The following is a 23,245-nucleotide window of genomic DNA, read 5'->3' on the forward strand; positions in this document are numbered from 1 at the left end:
ACCACTCAATCTGGTGGTCGGTCGACCTGCTGGGTGGTCAACCTAAAGGTGTCAATTCAATGAAGATTTATGAAAATTTGTATATGAAAAACCAATTCAACGAAGATTTATGACTTGTTATAACATGAGACTTGTTTAGTAGTTTACTACTCTTGGAATACTATGAGAAATGGTATCTAAATGTTCTCATTATTTAAGCTTTGGAAGAATCCCCTGTATACCGTTCGGTCTCCTAGAGATATTTAATACGACAAAAAACTGGTAGATACGGAGACTCGAGAACTTCGTGAATGATCCAATATAGGAAAGCGACCAGAGCAAAATAACATAAATTAAAATCCTCAGCAATTTACAATATAAATTTATAATACAGGGCTCTAAATTATCAGTTCCAGCCTAACAGAGACAAATAAAGAGGGATGTATCTCCATGCTCGTAATAATCAATGCACGAAACAATGTCGATAACCTAATAAAGGTGATCGATAAATCACTTCATTCTATCTTGTTTGTTACCCACACTACTAAGATCTCACTCACAAGGCCGTCAAAAGTTTATTTCAGCTCCTATCTTTGCCCGTCATATATTCATAACACTCACTATACACGACGCTATACTTAACATTATACGTACTCTCACCGGCACAACCAGCAAGCAAAGCTATTCCAATGACGTTTTTCTCAAACACTATCACCACTCTCCCGCGCGTTTTGATAGCAGAGCTGCCTTAACAATATTTCCTCTTGTAATAAGTCCAACCTAGAAAGAACGCAGAAAAATCAAATTAGCAGGAGTCACCGGTGGAAGAAGCACAAAAATTAATCTTGCAAGAGAGAATAGATATCCTACCAGCTTTCCATCATCGTCGACCACAGGTAGTCTGCGATATTTTGTTTCAAGCAACAGCCTATACAAGTAATGGTGTCGAGAATCGGTTGGTCAATCAGAATTTAATAATTTAATTGTCATAAAAATATTTAACATAAATGGTGCCACTAATAGCAATAAATCATCGGTGATTTTATTCTCCTCGTACATTGTTCCAAATTACGGTGTTACATGCAAAAGAATCAGAAAATTCAACATTATTGGATATGTATGAAAAGTCAGTACCTCGCAGCTTCCTCCAGACTTGTCGATTCATGGACAACAAGTGGAGTTGGAGTCATCAAGTCACCAACAACTTGGCCATTAGTCTTACTAAGCAGCTTTTGTAACTCATTGAATGTCTGTCATGCAAAACAATAATTAGAGCTACAGAAGGGTAGCCATTCAATAGAATAAGAGCTCTTGCTAAACAATTACAATTCCCCTTTCTCTCTGAGGGCAAGTGAAGATAAGAAAGCAAAAGTCCTATTAAGAATCATGGCTCAACCTGCACATAATCCTTTATCGTATGGAAGAATATTATTACATTGACACCCAGCATCGTGAATGGTTTGAGTTTCATGTGCACGGATTCGCTGAAAAATTTATACGACCATCTAGCAAACCAATTTAAGAATAAACTATAAAGGGAACTGTCCTTTTCAAGTAGAACAAAAGACGAGTGCTAATAAAACAGAAACGGAGGGTATCAGCATAGGGATGAAGAAGATAAACTATATTTTAGTTTACTATAAAATGCAAGAAAAGTCAGTACAGGCTGACGTGAACATGAATGCCTAATATGAAGAAGCAAACCTACACCAAGGAAAAAGCCAGTCAACCACTACCTGACCTCCTCCCCTACCTCTCCACTACAAGGAAAGGACCCCTTTCTCTCCCTACTATCCCAATTTCCAGATATCACTTGTTATGCAATCATTTAACTGCTTATCTCTCATTTTTCAGTTGTTGTTGCCACACCTAACTTCCTTCCTTCTTACAAGTAATTGTGCGCTAACTCTTTCTGGTCTATTATTTTCTTCAGATTGGACTGATACAGAAAATCAATCCCTTTGCTTATTTTCGCTCCTCATGTTCCCCTTCTAGGCTTCTATTAACTTTGTTATAATCGGTCAATCAGACAGTTATTTCTCAACTACCTCAATCCTCCTCTGTTATCCCCAGGGAAAAAAACAGAACCCTCTGAAGAAAAATAGGCAACCCTAATATATAGAAAGGCATTAATGCATAAGTGGATCATAGCTGCTTCAAGGTTGACTCTGGCATAAGAAATGTGGACACACATGCATGTAAAAACACATTATACCCAGGTTGTCAAACTCAACCGTTCACATAAACTCGTGAGAGCTTCCTAAACAAGAATTGTAAACTCTCTCTTATAGAGTTTACGTCATATAAAATATTTATAAATAACATAATAATTTAATGTTTATAATGTTATAAATAATTTTTTTATTTTTTACAGTATTATAATTATTAGTTTATACTTTTTTAAATATTTTTCTCTAATATCATTATTCTTTTATCATAATTTTAATTGGTTATAGTTTATACTTCACATAAAAAAAGTTGTTGAACTTAAATGTTGACCCAAAAGTTCAGCATGGGTAAAAGGGAGGCCCAATGGTCCAAAATAATAAGAGGTGATTAAAACTGAAAGTTAAAACCCTAACATGTTGTGTCGTCCACCCTAAACCTGAGGTGGAGAGAAAACTGAAAATAATGAGATATGGCAAAGCGTGAAGGAGAATCAAAAACAAAAACACAAAGATGGAGTAGTGCGGAGAAGATATAAGGAGAAATTAGTTGGTGCAATAGGCAAATCAACATCAACACCCAAAGCAGCCAGATTGTTGTAAGAGAGAGCCAATGAACCATGAAATCATTCCCTAGATGCGTTTTGCATATATTGACCTAGAAACAAACCATTTCTAGCTAATTTCTAATGTCCAATTGAGCTAGCTGAATCGCCTCTAAACTAGAGATTTCAAGCGAGTTTAACCAAATTTGCTCTAGTTTACATGAGCCTATCAAAAAATGATTCTACATACGACTTAAATCGGTTTAGGGGTGTGAGAACGTAAACATGGACGAGTTTACGAATTGACATGTGATTTTGATAACCATGATTATACCTCACAAAATTTTTCTTCTATTCTATAAACTGAGGCACAAGGAAGTGCGTTAGTTAAAAGTAGTAACCATGGAACATCAATATTATTTGTTTCCCTTTAAAATCTTACACGTTTTCAGAAATATGATCTAGTTGTACATCAAGAAACAGGCAATACAATTTTGACAAGGTAAAGGATATGAAGACTCATTCTACCCATAAATATTGATGGGACATGAAAATTCAAACTTGCAAAACACACCCAGTCTATGAATCAGATATAAGCTGCTCTATAAAAAAGGAATAGTAAACAGAGGTTTGTTATCAAGTATTCAATGATCCAAATGTCTTCTTTATATTTATCCAACCAAAATGCTGTCAAATGAAAAGTGGGCTCAGCATTTGTAACTGATTGTGCGCTGAAGCCGGTGAATTATTAATTATTGCCTTAAAAACTACATTATTGCATTAAAAACCATGTCCAAACATTAGTTTTTGAATATCATCACTCATCATTCCCACATTAGCATCTAATAGCACCATTTGGCATGAGTTTCAGAGGAGTTATATGCAATCATCTATAAACGATAAATTTATTCCATATAATAAGAATTCATAACGTAGCATGGTAAATGTAACAGAAAATCATGCTTAAGAAGTAAAACAGAAAAAGGTTACACTTACTTTCCAAGAACTATCGACATTGGGGAACAGGTTTGCATCACTCTGAGGACCTCCTAAAAGCCAAGCATAATGATTAGCAAAATCTTGACAGCAGCATGCACAGAACTTATTCACAAAATTAAGCACAACAATGGGATTCCAGTATTGCTGTGTTTCAGACTTGGCAAAAAAGTTAAATACTCTCTTCATTTCAAAATATTTGTCATTTATGCTATTGCACACATCATAAGAGTTGTTCATCACTGCACCAATTACCATGATAAAAAGTCTTCTTTGACCAAATTACCCCTCCAAAAATGTCAGAGCATAGTTGTGAACTAATTAAAGAGAAATGCTAGCAACAGAATTTATTATCTGCTGAAATTCTATAACAATTAAAAATTTTTGTAACCCCCACTTCTTATTTTGTAGTATAAATCCTAACCAACACTAGGTAATATGTTAGAAGTGTATTAGAAAGTGAGTTACTAACTTACTACTAATAACACTCTTAGTTAAATACATTGAATAGTTAGATAAGTTACCAACAAGTGAGGGAGGAGTTTGAGAAAAAATTAATACTCTCTTGATTTTATGAAGTTAGACAATTTAGAAATACAAACTCCAAAATCTCCAGATAATTTGAAATAGAGGGAGTCCCATTAGCCTCGTTACTCACCAACCAAAACAGAAATGACTAACTCTCTGACTATAGCATGTACAAACATACAGTATCTTCAATTTCACACCCATAGGTCAGTTACAACGCACAAACTTTGAAAAAAATATGAAGTATAATCACTCCCATCAGCCATTCAACCTATACGAACATTGATTTGACTTTGTAGTAAACAGAAATTTCGCCACTCTAAATGTAAATCAAAGGTAGTACAACATAACATTTTCCAATTCTGCATCTTTGATATCCATAGTACCTGATATCGAATCAATAGCTAATAAATCATAATCTGAAACAACTCCGACCTGCAGCGTCAAAAGAAGTAGAAAAAGTTCAAGGAGGAATTGAATCCAGTCCAAAATAGAAACCCGAGTGTTTAAGTTTTTAAGCATTAAATTGCTCAACAGAGCAAAAAAAAAAAAGTGAGGGGGACAAGAAAATTACCAAATTCCAGTTATCATCAATTACCGGAAGACCGCTGATTCTGTTGTTTACCAGAGCCTCCAGAGCTGTAATCCAAGGAAAAATAACGATATATAAATAAATACAGTAAATCACATAATAAAACTTCACACAACATTGAGTTACCTTCATCAACGGTGGTGGTAGTTTTCACAACATGCAAATCTTGCTTCTTTGTCATGAAATCAGCAACGGTATAGGTTCCATTCTCACGCTGAGAAGGTAAAAAACGCAACCCGCAAAAGAAAAAAAGGTAAGGAACACGGTAGCGTAAAAATGACGCTTGATCCGAAGAGAAGAAGACTTACGGGAACCGAATTCACGGTTGGAGTTGAGGCAAGGCGAAACCCAGACGAGTGAGACGAACGACGCCGTTTCGGTACAGCAGAGGAACGGATGGGATAATGGCATTGCGGAAAAAGGGAGGGAGGAGAAAACGAACGAAGCGGAGCTGCAAGAGTGTTTATCAAATGAATCGAACTCATTTTTTTTTTCTTTTTTCTTTTTCTTTTTCTTTTAATATACTATGTAATGAAAACAATCTCACTTTTTTTATTTGGGATTTTAGATGACTTTCGTCTGCTTGAAGACGAAGAATCAAAGCAGATCAAATGATGAAATGGTAAAGTAATGGCGACAATGGCGGTGTGAATAGCTGTATGATAAATAATTGAAAAAGATTAATAGAAATTGAACTAGTATTATAATGATATAAATAATAAGATAATAAATAAATAAATAAATAGGAAATTAGTTGATGGAAAAAGAGACGTGAGCGTCCTTTACTTTTCCGTTGAACGCAGTAGACTGCAAACAACGTTGACACTCGCGCATAACAATCTGCGTCGGACTTTTCACAACGGCGTCGTTTGGTGTGGAAACACTGACATTTTCAATTTTTTCAGTTTTTTTTTTGTTTTTACGTGGTTGTAGGTTGATGAATTCGTCCTTTTCGGCTTCGTGTTCCCTGCCCGTTGAAGAATCACATGGGAACCTTGCCAATACCCTGTTCCGTTTCTTTTGAAGCAACTGTTCCGTTTCTAAATCAAACAGTATTAACTTTAAAATGTGTTCAGTTCAGACCTTAAAGAAAACTTCTAGAAGTTTGCATTGTCTAGACAACTATCATTTTTGGTTTTTTCCTTTTTCATTTTAAAAAAAATACAATCATTAGGATTAAATATGTTTTTAGTTTTTAAACTATCAAACAATTTATTTTTAGTGTATCTGTCAAAAGTAAGGTATATTTTAGTCCTATTTTTTTTAAAACCTTAATTTTTTGTCCTTGAAAACTAATCGTGTTTAGAAAAAGGTTTAATACCTACTTTGATCCCTCCTTTCGGAGGGTTTGTTCAAAGTGATCCCTTCTTTTTTCAAAAGTTCACTTAAGTCCCACCTTTTGCAAAAACTGTTCAAAGTGGTCCTTTTTGCTAACGGTGTTAAGTTCCCTAATGGCAAAGCTGCCAGGTGTCTAACATCTGATTATGTGGCATTGTTAATTGTTTTAAAAAATCTTTATAATTGTGACGTGTAAATTATATTAATTAGGATTGGATTAAAGAAGGATTTAGGGGTAATTAGGGTGAGAAGATTGAGACCACGAACCCTAAGCTGAATTTCATCAACACCAGTTCCATCTTCCTTTACGTCGGTAGAAGAAACCGCCTCAGCAACGCCAGAGAACCCTTTAACGCATAATCGAAACTGAAAATGATCGCACCTAACACAGTATCAAAGTATTTAAGTTAGACAAAATATTTGTTCTGGGAGAGAAAAGGGAAGCACGGGATAAAGAGATAAGTCTAAGAGAGTGGAAGTTTACGCTAACACCGCGACAGGCTTGTCTCGCAGTGTGACGCCACATGTTCGATGAAATGGCGGAGAGAGAGGGTTGGGAAAGAAGAGGGGAGGGAAGAGAATTGAGTCCCTTGGCGAGGGAAACGGAGGGAGGGAACATCAATTTAAATGGAATGGGAACGAGACGAAGGAGAAAGGAAAAGAGATGAATATGGTGAGAGTGGGAAAAAGGTTTCCAAATTCATAGAGTAGTGAGTGTGTGGAGTCATCGAATGAATGAACCAAAGTGTTTCGCCGCCTTTGGACTGAACGAAGTTTTCGGAAGAGAAGAACACAAAGCCACCACGGCACAAAAACCCTCCCTTGACGAACCACGAACCTTGACGAACAACGCCCACTAACCTGACGACGAAGATTGAACCCAATTTCAATCGTGCTCACGAACCACGAACCCTAAGCTGACCCCAATTTCAATACCAATCCCAATCACAATCGAATTCCAATTACCCCAATCTTCTCACCCTAATTACCCCTAATTCCTTTCTTTATTTTACCCTAATTAATATAATTTACACGTCACAATTATAAAGATTTTTTAAAACAATTAACAATGCCACATAATCAGATGTTAGACACCTGGCAGCTCTACCGTTAGGGAAATTAACGCTGTTAGCAAAAAGAACCACTTTGAACAGTTTTTACAAAAGGTGGGACTTAAGTGAACTTTTGAAAAAAGGAGGGACCACTTTGAACAAACCCTCCCAAAGGAGAAACCAAAATAGGTATTAAACCTTAAAAACACTGAGCTAGCTAACAGTGTATCACATTATTTTTTGTCTAACAGAATCCATCTATCCCAGTTTTTCTCCATCCCTCTCCCTTCGTCTCCTTCCTTCCATCTTCTACTCCCTTCGTCATCTTTACCAAATCCTTCAAACAAAGAAACCCATCACCTTCAGAATCCATTGCAATCACCAACTCAGCCTCTCTCAACCCAACCTCCCGCATCCCTATTATGTTCCTCTTTCCCCAATCATTATTTGCGGCTACAAAATAATCAAAGGTTAAAACTCCATAAACAAAAAATAAAAATAAAAAGAATGATTTTGTTCTTCACAGTTTCAAATATTTGAGCTTCATTCAGATGATAAACATTAATCTATTGTTATGGATCAAACACAAGGAAAGTCACATTTTCAGAACAAACAAAACTTTAGATAAAATATAAAATAAGTAAATAAATAAAAATGATCACAAATACTAACAAATCAACAAAGACAACAATAATCTGATTGATGATAACATTCATAAGTCTTCAACAAACAACAACGGAGAAGACTTTTAGTCTAGGTAGTGTGAAACAAATACAATGCGAAAATTGAAAGACAACTTTCCAAAAGGATCAGTTGAAAAGTGAAACAAAATTGTAGGAAAAAATAAAAAAGAAAATGTGGAAGCATTTCTTCACCTGCGCAAACGCAATCTAAAATCAAAACAGTAAAAGAAGAAGTTGACGAAAGGAAAAACAAAGTCGAGTATTGTTAAGCTGCAGTTTGTGTGTTGAGGAACATAATGGGATGCTGGGTGGGGAGGTTGGATTGAGGAAGGCTGAGATGGTGATTGTGACGATGGATGGCACTCCATCGTTTAAAGGACAAGAAATTAAGGTTTTTTTTTATTAAAATGTACCTTACTTAAAAAAAACTAAAAATAAATTCATTTGAAAGTTTACTAACTAAAAACATATTTAACTCTTTTCAATATTAGGGATATAGATAAAAAGTTTTAAAGTTATGGATATGAGTAAATTGTACATCTCTACCCAACTTTAAATGAAAAAGTTATGTAAAAGGTGTATCATTTTAGTTATGACACATGATAAAAGATAATAGTAATATTTTTAGATATTGGTGGTCTGCTTCTAATATCTAGTGCATATTTTTTATGATTAACTATTCATTCTATGGTAAAAAAAATAAGAATGACAATAACTCCACCATTATTTTATTCTCTAACAAACACATTCTTTAGGAGTCTCTTTTGAAGGAAACATGTTTGATGAGTTGAAAGATGATTACGATGCTAAGGTAATGGTTTGTGACTTGAATGCAAACATTAAGGGTAAAATACTCGTTGATGAAAGTTGATAATACAATAATCCATCATATTATATGTTACATTTTGCTTCTTGGTACAACTAACCTTGCATCAATAATAAAAAAAGATCTAATTTTAATGTGAACATTTTTTTACATCAAGAGAAATTAACCAAGCTCGCCTCATTAGACATAGAATGAAGAAGGACTTAAGAGATAATGTTCCTCTACTACATCAACAACTCATTACCATATTTATAAAATACTTTGAAGTTCCTCTAATGAGTCTTATGTACTAGTTAAGAGTCTTTAAAAATTAGTGTTGAAATTAATTTCATAAAAATCGTAGATAAACATTGGATTCACAAACAAGATGATGCTTACCCAATTCATGATAATCGTCCACAATCTCCCCTTGACAAGATACTTCTTGTATTGTGCTAATAGAAGGTCTAGCGATATACAAGACATCAACCATATGTTGCTTTTCATCTTCTTCGTTTAAATTTACCATATAATCATGGTAGACATAGGTACATGTAAGATATAAGTCCATCTAGCAAAAAGAGTACATTAGAAAAAAACACAAACTCAAACCCTGTCTATATGTTTTTATAAAATAATATAAAACAATTATCATAACCTAAGAATAGTTAAATAGTAAACACAAATTGTAGAAAAGAATGTCTATACTAAAAACAATAACTAGAATTGATTATATTAATATTAAAATAAAATTTATCTGAAATCAGAATTATTACCAAAACAAAGAATAAAATTGTACAGCGAAAGTGTTCTTATGAGATTGGTATTTCAATACGAAATTTCAAATGTAATATTCAATTTATATAAAAAAAAATCATCCACTTAAAAAATATAGAACAATATATAAATATATAATTGAGAAAAGCTACATGTGAGAGAAATTTCATCCAATATCTTATCACCAATAGTTTATATGAAAAACAACTTAATTATAATTATTCACATTAAATTTCGTTAAATTCAAATAAAAATAAAATGTTTTAATAAAAAATATTCTAAAAAGTACATAATATACTCTAAACGATCATGTATCTTATAGGTTCGACAAACTTGCACAAGTTTCCCACAACGTGCATTTTAGAAAATGATGCAATCTCTACATAAAATGATTGCAAGTAATCTTAGGATTTTATTTTATTTTTTAATCAAATGCGGTAGGAAAAACAATTTTTGTCCCCATCCTGCACTTCTCCAATAGCTAGGGCTAAAAATTATTAATATATCATAAGTCAGACAAGAACAGGAACATGAAACGAGGATTCACGTCCTCGCAAAACACAGGACCACTGTTCGCCGGTAACCAATAATTTATCCAAAAATCAAAGATAAACCAACAAATGATTTCATGTACCAAATGCAAGACATAATTAAAATCAGTGTTGAAGTATCCTTCAACCAAAAGAAGGTGGTGCACCACAAACCAAAAGTGTCTAATCTAAAGAAACAAACTCAACCTGAAAACTGTATGAAAGCCAGTGCCGAAAAAAACAATCCAATTCATGCTAAGTAAACTCCAAAATAACCTTAAGAAACAAGGTTGTCATTAAGTGATAAAGAAGCCAGCTGATCAGCAGCACTGCCAGCCTGCTGCTGCTGGGCAACATTCCTTAGGACATCCATCGCCTCAGCCACCTTTGCTTTCAGCGCTTCTGGTGACTCGAGCAAATGCAGAACTTCAGTCTGGTCCATCTCAAGAAGCATGCCTGTGACTTTTGCAGCATTATCAGGCTCTAACTGCTCCACAAGGGGGTAAAGATTCTCACCCAGCATCTACAAATATATAACCAACAAAATATAGTTACAAATAGGACAAGGCTGTAGATGATGTTTGGGCACATCCAAACTGCATAAACATTAGAGGGAGTGAAAAGCTAACCGTCCTCTGCTGCTCTGGAGAAGCATTAGCAAGAGCCGATGCCAAAGCCCCAATAGGAATTTGCTGGGAGAGTGATGCATCACGAAGTGGCATCCCACCCACATCATATGGAACAGAAAACATACCCCCAGCAACCCCAGGCATAGGAACATCAGGAATGCCCCTGCCAGGAGGATATCGATAGACACGTCCCCTAGGAAGCATCTGCCAATCTCAAAATTATCAGGTAAATGCTCTATAAACAAGATAGATGATCCACAAAATTATGAACAAAGAATTGCCCCAACCTGCTGTGGCATCATTGGAACTGGCTGCTGCGACTGCTGGACTGCACGCCTTCCACCAGGGCGCTGACCCTGTTGTCCCTGCTGAACCATTGGCACAAAGAAATTTGGCACAGGAGCTGCACCTGGCCTCATACCAGGCACAAGTTGTTGTTGGTAACCAAATCCGGGCTGAGAAAATTTTTCATGGTCAGATAGGAAAATGATCATGAAATTACTCAATGGAATAATATAAGTGTAAACTAACAAGCATCATTCAAGATTGCATCAATTTATGTCTATGTAGATAGACAGATTAGAAGAGATTACCTGGGAAGGAATGATAGCAGGAGGGCCTTGGCCATAAAATATTTGTTGACCAATACCTGGACCACCTGGAGGATACATTGGCACTCGAGGACCAACAGATGGTGGCATTCCAACAGGTCGCATTTGGGCAAACTGAGCCTGCATAAAGAAATTATTCCAACATGGAAACATACTTACAGGAACATATTCAATAATGAAATACAGTGTAAACCTAGTCATAATTGAATTTATAACCATTTGCAAAGCACAGCAACATAGTCTGTGTCATTGATCTCAGATAACCTGAATTATCCAAAGGAAATATAGTTGACACAAAGACAACTATTCAAACAACCCACACTAAGCTCCAATTACAATTATCATTATTGCAAGATTATTTGAAAGAAATGGAAAAAAAGATTCATGAACTAGAGAAGACAGGACCGCAAAGATTTAATCCAGCATCGTTAATATAATTCAAGCAACAGATATAAGTTGAAATTAGATCAGCCATTTAAAATAAGCCATACCTGCAGTCTAGCTCTTCTATCTTCTTTCCTTTGGGCTAGAGTCACATACAGAGGTTTACTTACCACCATTTTGCCATTCATCTCAGAGAGCTACCAAAAAATAAAGCAAACCAAAAATCATTTTCAAACTAATGTAACCATGTATTACTTTCAAGATAAATATAACCTGCGACTTACTGCTCTAGATGCCTCCTCAGGAGTTGAGAATGCCACAAATCCAGATCCACGACTAACGCCATTTGGGTCCCTCATAACCTTTCAAGTGTAGAGCACTTAATACACACTATATAACAAACAAAGATTTAGTGTCAAGCCAATTATACTACGTACCTTGCAAGAGGTGATGGTACCAAAAGGGGAGAACATCTCCTTAAGTTTATCATCACTAATGCTATCATCCAAATTTTTGACATACAAGTTTGCCCCTTGATATTTATCAGCAGCTTCTTTCATGCTCTGCTCAAATCGTTGTTTCAATTCATTCTCCCTTTCAGATTTCTTCTGTGCTTTTCCAACATACCATTCCTTATCATCAAATTTTTTGCCATTGAGAGCCTCAACAGCCCTAGCAGCATCATCAGCATTCTCAAAATTCACAAACCCAAAGCACTTTGATTTCCCATCTCCATCCCTCATCACTACAGCACTAGTAATAGTTCCAAATTCACCAAAAATTGTCTTCAATTCATCATCACTAGTCGAATCTGCTAGATTCTTTACAAAAACATTATTGAATTTTGCCTTGTCAATAGCACTCTCTCTCTCTTGCTTGCGAAGGAAGGGTCCCACATACACTTGCTTATCATTCAACAGCATACCATTCAGCTTCTCTATGGCTTTTTGGGCAGATTCCTCATTATCAAACTGAACAAAGCCATATCCTTTTGATTGCCCAGATGAATCCGTTGCTACCTTGCATGAAAGGATATTCCCAAATGTAGAGAAGGTATCATGTAATGCCTTGTGGTCAATTGCCCTATCCAAATTCTGTAACAATCCACATATTGAAAGAAAAGAAATGAAAAAGACAGTACCAACTACAGCATGTAATATAGAGCTTAGCAGAAATCCCTGTTACCAAACAATCCAAGAATTTATACCTTGATAAAAATATTTCCTGCCCCACTTTTCCGGATACTGGGATCACGATGTGAATACATAATACGGATGGGCTTGTTGTTGAGAGGAGTGAAATTCAGAACATCTAATGCTCTAGCAGCTGACAGGCATGAAAAATGTCAGAAATGTCAGAACATCTATATAACAACCAAGGGGGAGGAACTTATGGTTATCACAACATGAACAGAACAAAAGAAAGTATAATTTAAGCATAGGAAACTACGAGGAGCAGTTCAACAACACCAAGTTTATGGCACTAGAGAGCCAAAAAGACAACTGAAGAATCAAATCATGATTATTTATGATAGTGATAAATCATGAAAACACATCTGATGTAGAATGGTCCTGGCCATTCAGCAAATAACACAAGGGAGTATAGCAAGAACAGAACTACCTCAGAATATTTAAATCATGCATCTGGCTATTAAAATGATGATAAATATATCTTATTTAGAACGAGCAGAATCATCAAAAGATCAACTTCTAAGAAATGTATGATATGATGTGACTATATTACCCAATCAAAATAATACCTAATTATTATACAGTATTGTGCTCTATAAAATGCAGAGATGCTCTACAAATTCTAGAAGCAGATTACTAGATATTTGAGATAATTATAAAAGTCTTAGTTAATTTAAGATGACCATGAACCCAAGATAGAGGATAAAAGATATTTAATATCAGATGATGAACAGAAGAAAAATTAAAAATACATTTTTTGCTGATCCATCAATTTACAACTAGAACTGTTCAAGTTCTCTACAATATCCAACAAATATGAACAAATCATGCTAGAGAGTATTCTCACAGTGGGTAAGATACACAAACATCCAATCTCTCGCATTTTAAATCTTATTAAATATTATTTATGAAACTGGCTTTGGATACTTTAGGTTAGAAATAAAGTAGCTAACACAAGGACTTGGAGAGATTCCAGAAACATTAAGATAATTCATAGAGTTTTAACTACCGCAGGATTCATACTGGAACTATTAGATTAGCTCATGTTTTCAGAAAAGCGTCCATTTACGTAAAGAAAATATGTGGGGTTATATTAAACTCATCCAAGCAGGGCAAATGCCTTTTGACACATATTTTCAATCATAGATAAAAGAATGCACCCTTTTCCCAAAAAATTTGATACACAAAGATTTGCTTGTGATATAGCATGCAAAGTTCCTCCCCACGGAAGTTTGTCCTTTTACAAAATAAGATTCCATAAGCAGGCACCTACCACCGTGCATATCATACCACCTGCTTGCAACATACATGATCAACTTTAATAGTGATAAATCTCACCACAAAAGTTACAAACATCAAAATAACAGACCTACTTCACAAGAAGCTCTTGCAATGAAAGAAATTAAAGGCATACCACATTAATCAATATGACAATAACAATTCTTCATAAAGTAAATACGGTAATAAATTCTCTAGCTGCTTTTACGGTATTCAGTTTCGTCCCCACTTATTCAGTTACACCAGAACAAAGCAGTATATATAACTATTAGCAGGGATCGATTTCCCCAGAGAACTAACACTAATACAGTTACAAGTCAAACCAATATTTAAAAGAAATTATTAGGGTCTAAAACAAGGTTAAAAAGCAGTTTACAAAAAAAAATCTAATAGCTTTAATGAATCTCCACGAGAGAACTAACACTGACACGGTGACGAGTCAAGCCACAATTTAAATCCAAAATTAGGATCTAAAACAATGTTTTATATGCTCATGTAATAGTGCCGGAAATTGTAAACATATCCTACTAATGTGACCACAATTGCGGCACTGTTGAATCTGAAATCAGGTATAGGACTTCTATTTAAAACCAATCCATTCATTAAGAAATAAGATTAAGCAATCAAAGTTCATCATCAAATCAATAGGAAATTATACAAATAAACTAGGTAAGAAAAAGCCACAACCCAATGCACACACAACAGGAACAGGAACTATACACAAAAAATAAACTAACCATCTTGAGGGTTGCTATAGTTGACATAGCCGTAACCGAGCGATCTTCGGCTGGTCAAGTCCCTGCAAACCCTAACAGACACAACTTGGCCCAATTGACTGAACAGATCATAAAGCTGTGAGTCCGTCACGTTGGGGTCGAGATCTCCGACGTAAAGCGATGTCGTCACGAACTGGTTTCCTCCAGCAGCAGCAGCAGCAGCAGCACCGTTGGGACCGGGCATCGCATTCTGAGGCTGAACCTGAACCTGAGCCATCTCAAGCAAAAATAACAACAACTACACAAAAAACAAAAACTGAATTTTTCTTTTCCCGAAAAGAAATCCCTAATTTCCCTTTTTTTTCCTTTTTTCTTTTTTTTTTCTCTTCCCCCTCCTCTTGTTATTGGGAACAATAAAACCCTAGGAAGAACAGAAAAGCTAGCTAGACTCGGGTAGATGCACGAACGATAACACAGACTTGAGAGAAACTCTTAATTTTTTTTGTTTTGTGTGCGAGAAAGGCGAGGAGAGGGAAGGGAAAAGAGAAACGGGGGTGGATGCGAGGCGGATAAGGAGTTGCCGCCGGCGGAAATCACGGCGGCGCGTGAGGGTAGGGGGAGAATTGAAATAGAGAGGTAAAGAGAGAGAAAGCGAGAGAGCAGCAGATACTGCGCTGGAAAAAGGAGTGAGAAAGGAAGAGCGAGAGAGAGGTTATAGGTAAAAGCGATGTGGGTAAACCCTAGCACAATCCAGCAGAGAGATCTGAACCGTTAGATGAGTGAGGAGGTGGGCCCGAGGCAGGGATGCGAAGGTGGATAAGGATTGCGAGAGCAGAAAGGAGAGACGAAAGATGAAGAATCTTAGGTAACCGGTAGGAAGAGTGATGATTTACCGCACAACTCAAAACAGTTTAGTTCACACTACCCTCTATTTAATTCCTTTTTTCTCTTCAAATAAAAATGCAACCTAATATTTTTTATTTAATTAAATATTTTATTTATTTACAATCAATGTTCAATTAATTCCTAGGCGGTTACTTTTAGCTTGTTAGGGGTCCTAAATTTATGTTACTTCCTTGACCGAATAATTCCTTCATCCAAATTTAAAATAAGTTTGTTAAAAAAAATAGCCGATTTTAGCTCTACGTAAACTAAGCTTTCAAAAAGAAAAACAAATACTTTGTATTAAATAATTTTCGTTTATATAAAAGTATTTATTCAAAAATCTATCAATGTTTACCTGTGAAATGGAAACTAACGAATCTCTCTACAATTTTTATTTTTATAAGAAGATAATTTTTGGGTAATGTTGGCAAGTTTATTATAATATAGTTAATATGTTTTGATAAAAAAATTTCAAAATACTCGTGGAAGGATATTTAGTGTGTTCTATTGGCTTTCGATTCTAAAAACATATTAAATACCTTTTATGTTATTAATGTACTAAATGTTTTAAAATTGTTTTTTTTTTCTTTTTCATCTATGGTGAAGGTTCTTAAAAATACCAAAAAAAAAGCATTCTTCGCCTGAAAGTTTCTAATTATTTAAAGATTACATTAATTATTTTTTACTTTAATATAACAATTAGTATGTTTATTAAATCTGTTCCATATGTTTAAAAAATTGTCATTTATAAGGTTTAATTGCTTCTTTTGTCCCCAGTTTAGTTAAAGTGTGTCAAATTCGTTCCCTTTTAGAAAAATATCAATTTCGTCTCTATATAGAAAAAATTTGTATCAATCAAGTCATTTCCGTTAAATACAAATTAATGGTGTTAAAAACTTAAAGTGGGTTTTGAATAATAACCACTTCATGGGTTCGATCCCTGATTTTGCAGTGGATAAAGTGAGTTTTGAAAGCAATGATTTTTAACGAAGATGACTTGATTGACATAAATTTTTTCTATATGGGGACGAAATTGATATTTTTCTAAAAAGGTGACGAATTTGACATACTTCAACCAAACTGGGAACAAAAAAAGCAATTAAACCAAAATATAAATAATAGATCTAATTAGAGAGAAAGTAATGTAATTAATTATATATGTTAGTAATATGAGAACAAAGAATATTAAATATATTAGTTGTTAGATTTGATTAGTGGAGGAGAGGAATGAAATTAGAGATTTTGTTCGAAATAATGTTAGATGTTATTTGCAGTGGTTGATAGTGTTAACACTTAAAACATTTTAAAAGTGTTTAGAAAGTTTTTAAAATTTTTTTAATGATTTGGTAGTTTTTTTTTGTCAGAATCTCAAATATAACTCATTTTATTTTTATTTTTTTTCTTAGTTGAGTTCTTATTTTTTAAAAATTGAAATAAATAGAGTCATGTCGTTAAATTGGACAAACGTTATTAGAGTGGTGTATATGTGATATATACATAGCATGCTGATGATAGTGTTTTAAATGACGTGAAGTTTGTTATTTATTTTAAGTAATTCTGACGTGTATTTTTTTTTTAATTTAAAGAATTTAGTAAAAGTGAATTAAACTGAATAGTTTCTTCAAATTATAAATTGGGAAAAGAAACTCAAAGTTTAGGGTTCATAAAAATTGGGAATTCATTTTGGGAAATTAAAGTTCATTCACATTTTACATTCACAGAATTTAGGGATTTGGCTTTTTTGTTGAAATCGCTTTTTAGGAATTTAAGGTTCATAAACTCAGAGTTCTTTTTGAAAGTCGAAGTTCTCTCTTTGAATTAGGGTTTATTGACAAAAAAATAGTAATCAATACGAGAAACATGTAAAAGATTTTGTTCAATGACAAAACAAAGAAGAAACATCCAAAATCACTTATTACGAAAATGAGATTCATAATAAAAAATTCATATAAAAAACGAAAACCCAAAATCACAATATCATAAAAAAACCCAAACCCTAAATTGTGAAACCAAATCTGCAGAGAAGAATCAAGAAACAAAAACCTAAAGATCTCAAAACAAAACCCTAATCTAAAACGCAAAACGCATCGTAGCCCGTTCCGCTACTGTTGCAGTTTGTTTCAAAAGAGGGACCTTCTATGATCTCCACCACCATAAGAACACCAACGAAACAAGCTCCTCACACCGTTGAGACACTGGAAACGAAACCCTCCCTGCAAGAACAACTAGAAATAGAGGAGAGAAAATGAGTCTCCTCTCCTTGTGACGCGAACACGAACCTGATTGAAAGAAAGGAAGAAGAAGGACATCTTTCCCTCCTTGTGAAATTGAAACAGGACCAGAAAAGAATGAAGAAGAGAGTGCCTCCCCTCTACCAAAGAAAAATCAAACTAGAGAAGATGAAGTAGTCACAGTTTTCCCCAATTTGTTTTCTCAATTTCTGAATTTTAAGAAGGGATTGGGTTTAATTACAATTTCCCCAATTTCTTTAATTAAAAATATTAATTTATACGTCACAATCCCTTATTAACCATATTACTTACGCCATGTCATTAAAAAAGCACCACCAGCATGCCATGTATACGCTAGTCTAACGACGTTACTCCAATTTAACAGCAGGGCTCTAATTGTATCAATTTTTCAAAATTGAGGACCTAATTGAGCAAAAAAAAAAGTAGGGGATCCATTTCAGATTTTAACCCAAAAAAGGACCTATCGAATCATTAAACCTTAAAAAAATAACAGGAAGAACACTTGTTTTTATACTGGTTCACTTTGAGCTACACTCAGTTCTCTCTTAAGCCCTCTTAAAGATTCACTTTGAGCTACATTCAGTTCTCTTTTAAGCCCTGTTAAAGATTACAACGAGTTTAATCACTCCTGGTTTATAATAAGTATAACCACTCTGAGTATCAAATAGTCTAATTGACTATTTCGTTTAACTTCCCAAATTAAATAAACAAGTATTTTAAATCACTTTAGATTGAACAAAAACAACAAATGTTTTTATGAAAACAAGTACAAATAATGACTCTCTCAGAGAGGACATTTTTATAATACAAAGTATATCTGAAAGATTTTGTAACAAAGACTTTCTTTTTCAAAGAAAGCTTAGACGATGCAAGCATAAGAGAAAATTGACAGAGATGCAATAATGATTCTTCTTGATATAATCCTTATTGTCTTCTCTTCATGCGATCCTTAGAGCATCAAAGATTTGTTACTCTAAGCATTAACTTTCACGTAGGTATGTTGCCTTTTGATACGAGGTTAAATGATATGTTGCTTTTCCAAGCAATTGTGTTGCTTGTATGAACACATCATACAAAAGGCATTGAGAAAACATTCCCAAAATGTCTTCATATCTATTAACATTCTTCTGAATCAGTGCAAAGCTTTTGAATAAAGTTTTGTCCTTTGTAGGTATACACAGATAAAGAGAAAACAATACAACATACAAGAAAGTATTATTTGTATATACATTTAAACATTAGACGTTCATTAGTGTTTAGCTTGATATAGGTACTATATACTGTTTACACAAAGTTTGTTTATAGTAACATATGCACTTAGGATGTTACACATGAATAACACTTAGTGTGTTATCCTAGATAATTTCTTTTTAAGATACATTATTTCATTAGGCACTATTGTTAAACTTCAAAACAAGGGTTGCTAGACGATATTGTTTTAATAATTTTCCCCTTTTTTATGTTTAACAAATACTTATGCAAACACGAAATAAGTATCAGAGAAATAATAGAGTTAAGATAAATATTAATCAAAGAATTATACGAATTATATCATGTTATTCGTTTATGTAGTATATTAGAGCATGAGCCTATAATAATTGAGTAGAGCAACTATATGAATGTTGATTAGAACAAATTTTAGAAAAAACAACTTTGTCATACTAGTCATTTATTTAATTGTTTGGTATATTAGAGCATGGGAGAATAAAACAACTTTACCATGTTAATCGATTAGCTACCTTTTTATATATTCAGAGTAATTATTCATACCAGTGCATTTATTTAGTCCTTTATAACGTAGTATATGATAAACATGTAGTTTTCATCAAAACACATAATGTATCAGTGCATATAAATTCATTATAAGAAATTGCATATATAATGTATCATAGCATATAATTTAAGACCCGAAGAAAATAACATGATTTAAACATTTATTTTCATGGTAATAAATATTAATTATTTATTATATGACCTTTGGGTGTTGAGAGTGTTATTGCGACGCATAGAATTAACTATCATTATGCTATATATATTATATCTGATGCGTGAAGTATATATTAAATATTAGTATTTACATGTGAATATAAATTGAATTTAGTTGATCTAGTGGTAATCCTTATTGTTAGGGTGTGAGACGCGAAGGTACAAGGTTCAATTCTTAGGGGGACAATTTAGAGCACTTTAAGGCAATGTGAGAGATAACAAGGAGCAAGCAGGGGACAAAATTATAGGAGGAAAGACGTAGAGAAGAAGGAGAGGAAATTTATCCACGTAAAGGGAGCTAACCCTATATGTTATGATTGCACATGGTGTGTGTGTATTGTGATTTCATAATCATTGTATAAACTTTGTGGCATGGATGTCGTAACCGATCATTGTAGAGTAGTAATTTGTGCAAATTTTTTGTATGGTTATTGCATGGGTTAAACCTTGGTTTCAGTTTCAGCATTATGACGAACATTGGGTTTGGTTTAAGAATCTTGTTAGGACTTTGTTGAGGATCCAATATTATTTTTATAAAACCAGGGGACATTGAGGCAAAGTTGAATCTGGGTTATGGTAGGGTGTTGGGTAGATATTAATAGTGTTTAGGTGTGTAGGATTTCGTTTTGGGTATTCCATTCTCTGTTTGCGTTTTGGTGTTCTACATTGTGTTCTTCGTTTTCTAGTTTTGAATTGAATTTGTTTTTCTACATTGGGTTTCGCATTCCAGTTTTGTTCACATTGTCTACTGTTATGTTACCCATTTCATTTTTCTCTTTCACTTCGTTCAAAATGATAGATTAATCTTTTTGGATTGGTAATTAGTGATGTTGCATTGCTTTCATGAGGTTTCTAAAATGTATTGTTGAATTTGTTGCTCTGACTTTGCTAATATCCAATCTGTTTGTGCAACTGCAATTAGGACACGCTTAGTGGTCTAATTGGGGATTTAATGTCCGCTTAGATTAATCAACCATGTTTGTACAATATACCAGTCAAATTGTATAAGAGAAATCAAGTATATCAATCAATTTGTATCAAAAAACAATTCTTATTTCAATCTGTATCAAAGTAGACAAATGTTGAAATAAAACTCATCTTTGAAATATGTACCAAAGCAAGAAAAACTTATCACTTCATATCAAAGCAACTCAGAACAATACATCAGAGCATTCTCCCCAATGTATATCAGAGCATTTATCATAACATTTAATAAAATGTATATCAGAATATTTGGTATCATTCTCCCCCTTTGTGCATTAACAAAAAAAAGGTATGCTCTATGATAATCATATGTAGTAAAACATTTAATTAGATATGCATCAGTAAAACATATTAATCAAACAATGATGCTCCCCTTGTCACAGATAATCACATGATAAATATGTAATCTCCCCCTTAAGTGTAGTCATGTGAAATATCTAAACTATCATGCAATGCTCCCCCTGCCATTATGCATGTTTTATACTCAAAACCCAAATGCACAATGCAGTTATCAAAGAACATTTCAAGGCATGAATCAGCATGTGACAACATTGTATCATACGAAAATTTTGCAAACAAATCAATGAAGCATGGATACAATGTCAATCAACAATCTCACAATATAATCTCACAATTAATTTCAATCAATAAAAAAACAAAGATATATTGAATAAGAAACAATATATAATTAATAATCATGATAACCAAATTCCAACAAATGGAATTTATAACCCTTGTAAACCAGTAGTAGATTGTTCTCCAATTGCAATCGATTTCATTGCTTTCCAATTGAATTATATCTCTAGTTGCTTATCCAGAAGCAATGTTCCTGCAAAACCTTTCAAGATCTTTTCTAGATCAAGCAATTTCGAATCAAAGTAATGCAAGAATTTATACAGGTAAGAGTTGAATATGCAGAAGTATTTATGTAACAGTAAACAAAAGCATAATCAACTTCATTCAGCACAGAGTCGACTTTAATAAGATAGAACAGATTCATTTATAAAGTCAATACTGATAGATTTAAACTAAAATTTGATTCCATTAAGATTCCAAAAGATGTTACAATCAGATATACTGGAAAGAAAGGAATGACATACTAAGCCATTACAAAAGAAACTTAAAACCTTCACACAAACAAGCTAAACAAAACACTTCATCAAACATAACTCATGACATAAGGTTGTAAACACAAGACCCTTTATTCTGTTTCAGAAGACTGTATAATCTTTTTTGTCAGCATTATTCTTTCCACTATCAGAATCATCCACTGAGGTATCTCCAAAAACATTTATCCTTAATGCATAATCCATTTTCCGATGCAGGTCAAAAACTGATTTTTAAGCATTATCATTTTCTCATCCAGTCTTTTGAACCTTTCATCCATAAATTCTTCAAAAATTGTTTGAGGTCGAAATTTGTATCTAGATGAATCAATGCTCACATGATTCACATGTTTGTGTTTTAATGTAAATAGAGTAATGGGTAAATCTCGAGGTCAGCTAAATCAAGTCTTGTATCCAAAGGTTGAGTGCATTTATAATTTTAATTGATTTACTACATGTTATTCAATGATCTTAATTCTTGACTATATTTAGTTTGTCATTTTAGTGTAATAAGCAACTAGATTCATGGGAATGTGGCTACAATGTGATGTCTTGGATTAAGACCATCATTTGAGCTGACATTACAGATGAATGGAATGAGGTAATCATGCTTACAAACTAAAACATCACAAAAGAAATTTATCTTTGAACATATATCAAACCATAATGAATCTTTCTTAATTCGGCAGCGCTTCAACAATTTATATCTCCTATACCCAAAGACACAATAAAGCAGTTAAGGCAGGAATGAACAACTTATCTTTTGCAAAATTGGAACTAAGAAGACTTATATTTGTTGTTGAACATTACTTAGGTTTAGTTTAAGTTTATAATTTCATAGTTTTGGTCTTGGATTGATTTATAGCTGAAACACAAATATTTATTATAAATAATTGTTCTGGGACAATTTTCTGATTTTTCAAGTGTGGTTTTATTGCAAAACTAAATTATTTTTTTTTTTTAAAAAAATACCCAGTAGACGTTGGTTAATGCCAGGTCTGACGTCTCTAGACCTCTGTCAGTACACAAACGGACGTCCATTGAGTTACAGTGGACAAAACGTTCCAAGGCCTATTGACGTCGTGTCTGGACACGTCAGACGTCTATATAAACGTCTATTGTAACTACATCCAACGTTTATGTAGACGTATTTGATATACAGAGTCGACGTCTATATAGACGTCGGTTATATCCTGCTCGACGTCTCATTAATGTCACTCGAATAAACGTCGGT

General features: G+C 33.8%; 3 protein-coding genes across 3 annotated transcripts; all 3 read right to left on the minus strand.

The window, feature by feature from the left end:
• Positions 1-301: 301 nt before the first annotated feature.
• LOC106765499 (CBS domain-containing protein CBSX2, chloroplastic) lies at positions 302-5,427 on the minus strand. Its single transcript, XM_014650144.2, has 8 exons — positions 5,114-5,427; positions 4,932-5,019; positions 4,788-4,852; positions 4,600-4,648; positions 3,686-3,738; positions 1,114-1,229; positions 850-907; positions 302-759 (listed from the first exon to the last, which is right to left on the minus strand). Exons 1-8 carry the CDS (start codon positions 5,288-5,290, stop codon positions 691-693), a joined length of 675 nt encoding a protein of 224 aa, XP_014505630.1. The 5' UTR covers positions 5,291-5,427; the 3' UTR covers positions 302-690.
• Positions 5,301-9,403, minus strand: LOC111242014. Its single transcript, XM_022783063.1, has 2 exons — positions 9,083-9,403; positions 5,301-7,648 (listed from the first exon to the last, which is right to left on the minus strand). Exons 1-2 carry the CDS (start codon positions 9,252-9,254, stop codon positions 7,440-7,442), a joined length of 381 nt encoding a protein of 126 aa, XP_022638784.1. The 5' UTR covers positions 9,255-9,403; the 3' UTR covers positions 5,301-7,439.
• Positions 9,404-10,030: 627 nt separating this feature from the next.
• On the minus strand, positions 10,031-15,075 carry LOC106768408 (polyadenylate-binding protein 8). Its single transcript, XM_014653556.2, has 9 exons — positions 14,820-15,075; positions 12,822-12,940; positions 12,052-12,708; positions 11,899-11,976; positions 11,722-11,811; positions 11,213-11,350; positions 10,907-11,074; positions 10,620-10,823; positions 10,031-10,513 (listed from the first exon to the last, which is right to left on the minus strand). Exons 1-9 carry the CDS (start codon positions 15,073-15,075, stop codon positions 10,268-10,270), a joined length of 1,956 nt encoding a protein of 651 aa, XP_014509042.1. The 3' UTR covers positions 10,031-10,267.
• Positions 15,076-23,245: the final 8,170 nt, after the last annotated feature.

Source organism: Vigna radiata, chromosome 7, assembly GCF_000741045.1.
Source record: "Vigna radiata var. radiata cultivar VC1973A chromosome 7, Vradiata_ver6, whole genome shotgun sequence".
NCBI classification, from domain to species: domain Eukaryota; kingdom Viridiplantae; phylum Streptophyta; class Magnoliopsida; order Fabales; family Fabaceae; genus Vigna; species Vigna radiata.

Coding starts and splice junctions, on each gene's coding strand:
- LOC106768408 (XM_014653556.2), bottom strand. CDS start 15,075: ATGGCTCAGGTTCAGGTTCAGCCTCAGAATGCGATGCCCGGTCCCAAC. Junction 12,941..14,819: donor CTATAGCAACCCTCAAGATG/GTTAGTTTATTT, acceptor CATGCCTGTCAG/CTGCTAGAGCATTAGATGTT. Junction 12,709..12,821: donor CAGGAAATATTTTTATCAAG/GTATAAATTCTT, acceptor GGATTGTTACAG/AATTTGGATAGGGCAATTGA.
- LOC111242014 (XM_022783063.1), bottom strand. CDS start 9,254: ATGGACTTATATCTTACATGTACCTATGTCTACCATGATTATATGGTA. Junction 7,649..9,082: donor GGACGATTATCATGAATTGG/GTAAGCATCATC, acceptor ATTATTTTGTAG/CCGCAAATAATGATTGGGGA.
- LOC106765499 (XM_014650144.2), bottom strand. CDS start 5,290: ATGAGTTCGATTCATTTGATAAACACTCTTGCAGCTCCGCTTCGTTCG. Junction 4,649..4,787: donor TTGATGATAACTGGAATTTG/GTAATTTTCTTG, acceptor TTGACGCTGCAG/GTCGGAGTTGTTTCAGATTA. Junction 760..849: donor TCGACGATGATGGAAAGCTG/GTAGGATATCTA, acceptor CGTTCTTTCTAG/GTTGGACTTATTACAAGAGG.